Source organism: Engraulis encrasicolus, chromosome 11 (genome assembly GCF_034702125.1).
Source record: "Engraulis encrasicolus isolate BLACKSEA-1 chromosome 11, IST_EnEncr_1.0, whole genome shotgun sequence".
In the NCBI taxonomy this organism is placed as follows: domain Eukaryota; kingdom Metazoa; phylum Chordata; class Actinopteri; order Clupeiformes; family Engraulidae; genus Engraulis; species Engraulis encrasicolus.
Genome location: NC_085867.1, coordinates 52,716,102 through 52,726,162, shown reverse-complemented (window position 1 = coordinate 52,726,162; position 10,061 = coordinate 52,716,102). Strand labels below are relative to the sequence as shown.

The 10,061-nt window shown below is 43.0% G+C and overlaps 1 protein-coding gene across 1 annotated transcript in view; it reads right to left on the bottom strand.

The window, feature by feature from the left end:
* dnai1.2 (dynein, axonemal, intermediate chain 1, paralog 2) overlaps positions 1-10,061 on the bottom strand; it is a 54,177-nt gene that overhangs the window by 25,936 nt on the left and 18,180 nt on the right. Inside the window, exons 17-18 of the mRNA XM_063210956.1 lie at positions 7,962-8,110; positions 222-321 (exon numbers count right to left, since the gene is read on the bottom strand). Coding sequence (XP_063067026.1) covers positions 222-321; positions 7,962-8,110 — 249 coding nt within the window. The remainder of the gene's footprint in view (positions 1-221; positions 322-7,961; positions 8,111-10,061) is intronic.

The window sequence follows — 10,061 nt, the reverse complement described above, 5'->3', positions numbered from 1 at the left end:
TAAACCCATTGATACCTGACCCATTGATGTATGCTAAATGCCTACGCCCTTTTTGGGAAAAGGTGCCCTCGGCCTCCGAAGCACATAAAAACACGTAATAGGTTACATTTAAAAGACTCTCATCTGGCAATAGAATGTGTTCATTCAGCTCTAACATATCAACATTCTCTGCAGCATCCAGCATCAATGGGTTAAGGAATTCTGATTGGTCATGATCTTACCTTTCCATCAGTGGTGACAGCGGCGAACACTGTAGAGGAGTACGGAGACCAGGCCACGTCGCCCACCGCAGAGTTCAGGTCAAAGATGAACATAGGCGTGCTGGGGAGAGAAGGACATACAAAATGCTTTAGCTTGCACACAGCTTGGGAGCATGAGGCCAGAGTGCGTTGCAGTGGATTATGGGGGAATAATAAAGAGGCCACTTAAATCTTCAAAATATAAAAAAAAACCAGTACCAAAACAAAATGGATGTTTGATTGAATTGAACAAATGCAATGCATGACAACTGGAACAAGAATCTCAGCATGCATGAAATGGATGTGTTCACCACAAACACCGCTTCTCATTCAAAAATAAGCTTACGAGAATGTATTACACCTGATCCAACACACACAAATCTGACCTCCCCTCTTCTGCTGTTTCCCTGAAATGTGATACACAGAAGGATTCAGCAGTGTGACAATGAAGTCAATCTTTTCAAATAAGGTCTCACTTTCATTCCTATAAGAATGTATCCTTCCTGTGTCCTAGCTTTGATTGTAAGTTGTAAATTAGGAAAACAAACAGAAGTCTAAAACATTTTTTTAATTATTTAATTATGAATGTAAACAAGCCATCACTATAGAGAATTATTTTAACAAAACAAATGGCAGACTTCCTGAGACTGACTATGGATATGAAGAAAGTGTTGCGTTTGGAACTGAAGCACTGAAGGTACGGCATATACACAGATGTCCACAAGCCGGTATTGCACATTAGTTATCCAAGTCACTGCACAGATTGCCATTCTCAGATACTGCAGTAAAGGTGGCTGCAAAGGCAAACACAACACAAAAAAGCACTTGCTTGCCATACTTAACGCTGATGGTTACTTAGTAGGGAAACATAATACGGAAACATTGACATGCAATTCAAAGACAAAGCCTTGGGCAAAATTACATCAACTGAAATTCTAGCGTGAATCCATTCAATATCCCATTGGCACAGCTCAGACAATCTGTCAACCTTGCTGCCTCATTTGCTACAAAGTTATTTCGGAGGGCTTAACTGTAACATGGCATTGAGATGATAACACCAATACATAGTTCATCATCATCATCATCATCATCATCATCATCATCATCATCATCATCATCATCATCATCAGTATAATTAAATGAAATGCTAATCAGTGCCACTTGGGACCGTGTGACATTAGACAATAACAGCTCCCAGCTGGAATGAGGCTGTTTATCTTGCTGCAGAGTCCATTAACTTCTGTAGATGTGTGCATGTCAATGCTGATGAGTGGATTAGTTTATCATGCCTCAAGTGGTTTTTGCAGTCCTCCACTGAAGCTTAAACTGAAACCCTGTATATACGTATCCACCCTGTATATCTTCAAAAAACAGGCATAAAATATCAATATTACATTACACTAAGCAGACATCACTGCACGCCGTGTCTGAGATGACCTACAACAAGTCCTCCTGCATTTGAATGGCCAATGGCATGAATCTGGCAATATTAAGAGAGACATGGACTGAGAAAGTCTGAATTAAAAACACCATACATTTATCTTTGATTACCGGTATGTCAGTCAATTGAAGTCACACAGAGATTTGAGAGTTTTGATGTTGTTTGAAAGCTCTTTTCTGGCCATACAAAGCACACAAACCACACATAATATAACATTATAAACTCGAGTATCTAAAAAAACTATTCTTCTTTAATTACCAATTCCTTGGCTAGACCTAGCCTGCTACATCATGAACATCTGAAAATTGTATTGTTTGGTTCTTGAGTAATTGCAGACATAATGTGACAGGGTGAAAGGAGTTGTAGTGAAGCTTACGTGGAGAAGATTACCCATCTGACATGAGTACACCACCTGAGGCTCTGCCCAAATAATCATTGGCATTTTGGGTGGAGTGTGAGTGTGTCATGTGTAGTCCTCGCCAGTGGTAATCTATTACTACTCAATATATATATTTTGTTTTGTTTATAAACACGGTGTTGTGAGGTGGGGCGAGACACTGGCAGCCAACCATTTGAGCTTATTTTTTGACCGACAGCAGTTTCCAACAATCAGAGGTTGAGTTGAGGTTGAGCCAAAACAAAAATTGAGAACCCATGTATTAACTAATTTCCACCTTCAAGTCGCATTATCTCTACAATCACTCAGATACCAAAGACCACACTTTCTGGAGATATTCATGATATTATAGCCTTACTTTAGGGAACAAATGGCAACATTTAAATAGATATTTAGATATTTCAGTTTTAATGTTGTAACACCTTATAATTCATATTCTGTTGATTGTTGTATTCGATGTTGTTTACGTATTTCGTAGAGCCCGAAAAGCGCTTTCAAACGGCAACATTATCTCTGTGTGACTTAAATTGACTGACATATTCGAGGATGAAGGACTGTATAGTGTGCTTAATTTAGATTTTCTGGTTCTACCTTAATATTGGTGCCAGACTCATGCAAATACCGTTCTGGGGTTCTACCTGGCAACTAAAACGGCAGACAGAGTTTCATCAATACCCCTTTTGGTCGGGCCCCAACGTGTCTGATTTCATGTGAAATGACCCCATATCTGTTTGTATGGCTAGAGTGAGGTGGGTGGGAGTGAAAAGGATAGTTGTGTGTGTGAGAGACAGAGACAAAGATAGTGATTGACATAGATAGAGAAAGAGATGGCGGGAAGGATGGAGAGCGGAAACAAATTGAAATCATCATAGAGGCCTCCATCTGAAGTCATAGGCTGAGCTTCGGATACATACTGTTCCCTGTCTGCTCAGTGGGAAAGCACTGTTACCACCTCAGCAGAAGGAGGGGGGAGAGGCGAGAGAGAGAGTCTGGCAGGCAATCCACACAGCGTACAGAACAGCAAGATCCCTGCGTCAGGAGAAGAAAAGGAATAACAGCAAGAGAGGGCAAGAATAAAGGAGAAAGCACAAGACTAGGGAATGCAGCCATAGCGCCCATGGTCTGTGTCACTGGTCACAGTCCTTTTTGTAGGGAATAGCAGAGCTTGCTAATCAGCACGGTGAGCACACAGACCGATGGAGCACCTTGACCTTCCAGCCGCCACACCCCATTCCACCCCACCTCAAACCCATTGCAGTGTCTTCCTCATTATGTGTGTGCACACAGAACCTATTCTGACCCGATATCTCCACTCACAAAACCCCTCTGTCCTCGGCACACTAATGGCCAGCTACATCCATGGGCACACTGTGCCAAGCCATCCCTCTTTCCCAAAGACCACCCACCACCCACCACCTCACCAACCCCACTCCCTTTTCACTCCCCATGCCTGTTACGCTGGGGCCAGCAGCGGGGTTGAAGCCTGAAATCGGTCTCTCTCATTAAAACGTCTCCCGTTGAAAAAACCTCATGTACACATTCAAGGTCATTCATTAGCTAGCGCATTGTGCACCTTTCATTTGCATGCAGCTCTCTTTTTCCCTTTCGACTCCAGGCTTTGTGGACGTAAGCACCAGATCACCGCCAGATAACCGCCAGATAACCGCCAGATAACTGCCAGATCGTGACTGTGACGCACACCATAACATGGTAAAGCAACAAAAAAACATGAACAAAAGAGGAAAGACAATTTTGGACCAGGGGCAATGACACTGTTACGAGTATAAAAGGGCCCTGACATAATGTGTATGTACACAGCATTGGGGTGAAGCAAACACATCTCTTGTGCTGCAAACAGAGGCAACATGTTAACCCCTTTGCGCAGAGCCTCTGTTATAACCTTATTGAAAATTGTAATGACCTCGCTGTAAAGCCATGGCAATGTTGTTATGATTCGAAGAGGGGATGTCTGCGCTTCAGCCTTGGTGGTGCTCACCGTCGAGGACAGCAGTATAAAGACAAACTGGGCTACTTCACAGTGACTAGACCCAGAGATGACTGGAGCACTCAGCAACTTTTTTAGAGTTTTTTTTATTTTGGTGCACATAATGACTGACGTTTCGGCGCACCTGCGCGCTTCAGCACAGAGACTATGCTTCTCAACTGAGTACTCAAACCTGGGTGGAGAGGTAAAGCAAATTATCAAGAAACACTGGCATGTCTTACAAAGCGACCCGGCCCTAAGTGACATTTGTGCTGAACAACCACGCATCGCTTTTAGGAAAACGCGCTCACTGAGAGATCGACTTGTGCATACATCACCCAGCCCTCCTAAACAGCTAGGCTGGCTGACAGCACCCCCCCAAGGGTTCTACCGATGTGGTCGATGCACCCACTGTTCAAACTCGAATGACACCAAACAGTTCTCCCACCCACATACTGGCAAAAAGTTTAAAATCAACTCATTCATTAACTGCAATACCACCCATGTCGTTTACATCCTAAAATGCCCTTGTGGACTCATATACGTGGGGCAGACCAAACGAGCGCTGAAAGTCAGAATTGCTGAGCACAAGGCTGCCATAAGAAATAAGAACTTGGACTATGCAATAGCGCGCCACTATGTAAAGGCGAATCATGGCTCATGCGCTTCGCTTAAATTCTGGGGAATAGACAGCATTACACCTCCCCAAAGAGGTGGTGACGTGGTCAAACTTCTACTGAGAAGAGAAGCCTTCTGGATCCACACACTGAACACAGTGGAACCCCATGGACTTAACGAGGAACTTTGTCTCTCATGTTTTCTTTGAGAATGTTTAATTTCATCATTAATATTTTTTGTTTTTTTGTTTTTTGTTTAATTGTGTCCACTTGGGTGTCTAGAATGCTCTGGCCCATAATGATTATTTTCACTTTGATTTATTTTCACCTTCAGTTTATTTCTTTACTGACAAATGAAAACTTTTAGATCTACCATGAGTGCCCTTACTGGTTAACTACTACACACACCCACCCCCCTTTGAAGAACCAATGCCAAAGCAGAAGGGAGGGAAGATGTCTTTATTTTGACTGTGGTATCACCAGTATGGTTTGACTCTGAGGAAGGCGCAGGTGCGCCGAAATGTCAAAGTTGCTGAGTGCTCCAGTCATCTCTGGGTCTAGTCACTGTGAAGTAGCCCGATTGTTTTTTTAATGTTGTTATGATTGCCATGTCGAGTATTTTCAACAAAGAGTCAACCTGCCCGCTGGCGAACTCATCTGCGCAAAGGCGTTACACTTACCACATTTCCCTCATTGAGATTAGGTGAAGCCATTTGTTGACTTTGCACAGATCGCTGCCATATACTTTTGTCATTTTAATTAATGAATTAACTTAACACCTTCTAGTGTATCTGGACCTAGAGTACTTCCTGAGTGCTGAATAAATACTACACTTTTTACTGTGCACACGACTTTTGTTTCCCACAAAACTCCCAATACCCAACAGTAAGTCACTTGACGACTATTGATGGCTCAAACATGGCTTCCATACTCCATTCTGTCAATTGGCCCACATATGAAGTCACCTAGTAAGGCCCCCTCACTGTTTACGCCTTTCGGCTCCACCAGTGGGGTGACTCACCACCACACACTCGCTTTGATGAGTGGGGCTCTGATTTACGTAATGCCACTTGGGGGTTGGGGGGTGGGGGAGGGATTTGTGAAGTGGAGAGCAATGGCCTGTGAGAAACTGTGTCAGACAGTCCAGTAGCTCGAGGATCTAGCTCGCTGCCTCATACCCAACTCATTCAGGTTTCATCGTCAGGTCTGCTGGCTCCTGAGCCTAATGTTGCTTTCCGATCCATCAGGCTGGAGCAAGACAGCCAGCCAGTAGGAAAGCTACTAAATACATCAGCGGTTAAAGATCTAAGGGGGAAAAACAGCTCTAGTGACACAGGTCAGAACTGTTCCTTCTCCCAACAAAATTCTCCACTGACAGTCACACAGAAAAGAGGGTGACAACATCTGGTGTGTCTGTGATAAATAGTCTGTTGAAAAGTAGAGCAATAAAGAATACAGATATATTCCCTCACATGATGAATAATCGCGATTAAGCCATCATCTTGGCCATAGCTGTAGCCCTGGGTCACTGTGGATACTATAGTCTGGAATAGTGCCTTGAACAAAACATCAGAGCAGAATGAAGTACGTCAGCATTGAGTGAAATACTTTTGTGAAGCTCCAATCCTTCTGCTCGATTAAATCTCGCAACTCTGCATCCACCATACATTACCAGATTGCAAGTCCATCTTGCACATTTCGAGCAGGGCTGTCAAGAGAGAGTAAACTGGCTGATGCATCATGCTGGCACTTTCAAGCACCTTGAGAAGTTGCCAGACAGGCCATAAAGATTATGTAACCGAGGTTGTACGTCCAGCACAGTCTCGCACCAGGTTCGAACCTATTGCATCACAGCAAAGCTGCACTACCAAGAGAGCATAAAGATCGGCTATTAGCAAAGTCAATATCCTTTGGAGATGTCAGGAGAAATGTTTACTAACACTCCAATGTGGAGTTGTGCAAGCAAAGCTCACATGCTTTACATGCAAACTAGGTGACATTGGCCCGTCAATACACCTGCAGCAAGCCTCTTTTGAGACACGGTAGGCAAGGCACATCTGTATAATTGCCTGAAGGGTCTACCCATAATGTTAAAAATGACCTTTAAAATAAAGTTTTATTGATGACTCCCCCATACACATCTGCCAGGCTGATTTAATGACTTGTTAAATCAAGGGGTAAATCTGAGCATGCCAGTAATGGCATATGGCATTTGATGAGAAAACTGGACTAATTCTGTGTTTCAGATCTACTGGCATAGCTTACTACTCGAGCCTGTCTGTAGGTCCACAAGGTGCAATGTTGAATGCGTCAAACCTTTGACTTCTGGCATGTGTACACAAAATGATGTAATTGCATGAAATATTTGTCATGGTTGAAGCGGTACAGACATCATGTGAAGTTTTAAACACAGATTCATTAAAAAAAACCCACTAAATTACAACCAGGGCCTCGCAGTCGAAAAATACAGTAATTACTGAAATGTCACGGCATGTTATACGCTCGTAGAGTTATGCAACACATAAAGTATGCTACACATAAAAGCCTTGTATCCTTGCAATCTACACTGAACACTGACTAAAAGCATTCACTCTCAGACCAGTCCGTCACACAGGAGAAGGCCATTTAACAGCTACAGAAGAGTCAGCTACAGCTCGCCATACAATCAGAGCTGTTAATATACGGCTCTGCATAGGACATGGCATTAGAGCCCCCTGCTGGTGAGTTACGGCGGTACAAGAACACAATGTGGTTGGGAGGTTTGCTGCATTAGCAATCAAGCAAAGAATACAGAGCTGTCAGCGAGGCTGAATAATTATGGTGAGTCACTCATGGGTATTTCCCTTTTAAAACAATTAGACTGGCAAATTAGTGTGACAAATAACTGAAATGACAGGGTAATTATGTATGCCAGAAAAGACACTGTGGAGGGACTGTAGAGTGATTTGACCCAGTAGAGGGAAAAACACATTTTAGCATTCAGTGTAATAGTTTTGGGACGCACAGAGTAAGCATCCATGGCTAAATATTCCCAAATCATCATTATTGGACACATGACTAAGAAGCTTTCAACTAATTACTAAACAAATAGCAAGGCTGCCTTTCAAAACATTTGTAATATAAAATATATCAATACATGGACCTTATGGACCATATTAATGTATCAATACATGGACCATATTAATGTATGGGCAATGTATAGATTAATGAATTACTTTGCAGACTATGAGGAATGTGGATTCAATGTACGCGAATGCAGTTATTTGTTTGTCTGTGTGCTTACTCAATGGTGTGATCCCAGATCTTCACGGTCCAATCCGAGCTGCAGGAGATGAAGACTTTGGGATGGAAGTGGTTCCATTTGACTGCATCCACCGCCATGTTGTGGGCGTCATACGTCTGCAGGAACTGGCTGGAGTATGCTTTGGAGCACTGAGACAGACAGACAGACAGACAGACAGACAGACAGACAGACAGACAGACAGACAGACAGACAGACAGACAGAGAAAAATAAGAAGAGAACAAAGTGTAAACACATAACATCCACATCACTCAACCATAAAAATCAAACCAAACAAACAAACAAAAACAGATCTGTCTTCCCCTCAAAGGCTGAATTGACCAAAGCCATTTTCTGTCAACTGATTACTGCTGTAAACACAAATTATAAACAAGAGGTTTTACTATATGAGGTCCATACTTGTGAAAAACATTAAACACGGCAAGCTAAACTGTCAAGCTACACTTTCTTAACAAAAGCATTCCAAAGGACACACAACAACACTCACTGAGCTAATTATGGAATCACCCGCTGGCGGGACTGCAAACAATTAAACAATTTGTTCAGCTTTCTGTAACGTATTGAAGTACGGAGACTTCGACAGTGTTTAGCCAATCAGGCAGTCCAGGCTCTCTGTTAGACCCCTTTGTAGCAAAAACCCAATGTGCATTCTCCTTGGATTTGCCATCATGCCACAAAGCGGAATTTAGGCCTCTAATGTGCTGATGTGTTCAGACTCCTCCTTACTCTGACAAAGATCTTACAGCAATTCCTACAGTGGCAATGTATTTACACAGTGGTAGAGGTGTGTGCCATTTCTGAAACTGAGGCAGCAATTTCAAATGACATTAACATTTTGTTGTAGACATTCTTCAAAACTTCTTGCATTAGATGCATGCTTTAAGCCTACAGTTCAATCTAGCTTTTTCAGAACAATGCATTCAATCATGAATTTGATCACTTTATTCACAATTTCACTCTTTTGAGACATACTGTATCTTTTCCACTTGGTTGATACGCTACCAAATTCTTGTACTAACTAAACAGAATGCTAGCAGTATAAGCTGTGCCTAGACCTAAAGAGTCCCTAACCATAACCGCATAAAACCGTGGGAACATAGAGCTGGGGGTGAGCACTTCCGTGCATCACAGAATTTTGGCTAAACCTGTGAAACTGCCACAGATTTTGTGTCACAATGGTTTGTGTTAATTTCACAGAATTCAGTGAGGTCATGTTGCCTGTATGTAAAGAAAATATAAGAAAATGTAAATAAATTAATTGACTGCTTGCAGTGTTGCCAGATTTGTCTGACCATTTCCAGCCCAAACGGTAAAACTAAAACTAAACTCCGCCAAATTTGTATTGTATTGTATTGATTTCAATGGCCTTAAAAACCCGCCCAATGGCCGTTTTTGAGCATTTTTACCTGCAGACGGCCATGCCAAGAACCCAATCTGGAAACACTGACTGCTTGTTGTGTGAAAACAGCAGGCCAGGGCAAGCCCATGGTGTGCTGACTGTATTCAGAGCTTTGCAAATGCTGATGAAGAATGGACAAAAGCTTTACATTACACTGAATTTCACAAGGTGACTTTAAGCTCAGGCTCGGTTCACCTCTAAACACAGAGGGTGTGAGTTTGCAGGTTGTCCATCAGTCTGTAAGCAGATGGACCCAGCCCAGCTCATAGAGTGAGTCGTCCTGTAAAGCCTCCCTTCACCCAGACTGACACTGTGGCAAGAACTAAAACAGTGAGGTGGCTTTCCTTGGAGACAGGAGGGAAGAGACCTGTGTAGTGTGACATACAGATGCCCCTGGCTTTATCCCCACCCTGTCAAGCTTCCATCAAGTCAGTACCAGCTGCAGCCCAGGCAGCCCACGGGAAATTGGAGGATAAATCTACTGTGGAGTACTTTAAATGACCTGTCAGGGTACTCTCAGGCGAGTCCTCTACGTAGGCACTGTCTGTGTGTGTGTGTGTGTGTGTGTGTGTGTGTGTGTGTGTGTGTGTGTGTGTGTGTGTGTGTGTGTGTGTGTGTGTGTGTGTGTGTGTGTGTGTGTGTGTGTGTGTGTGTGTGTGTGTGTGTGCGTGCGTGCGTGCAT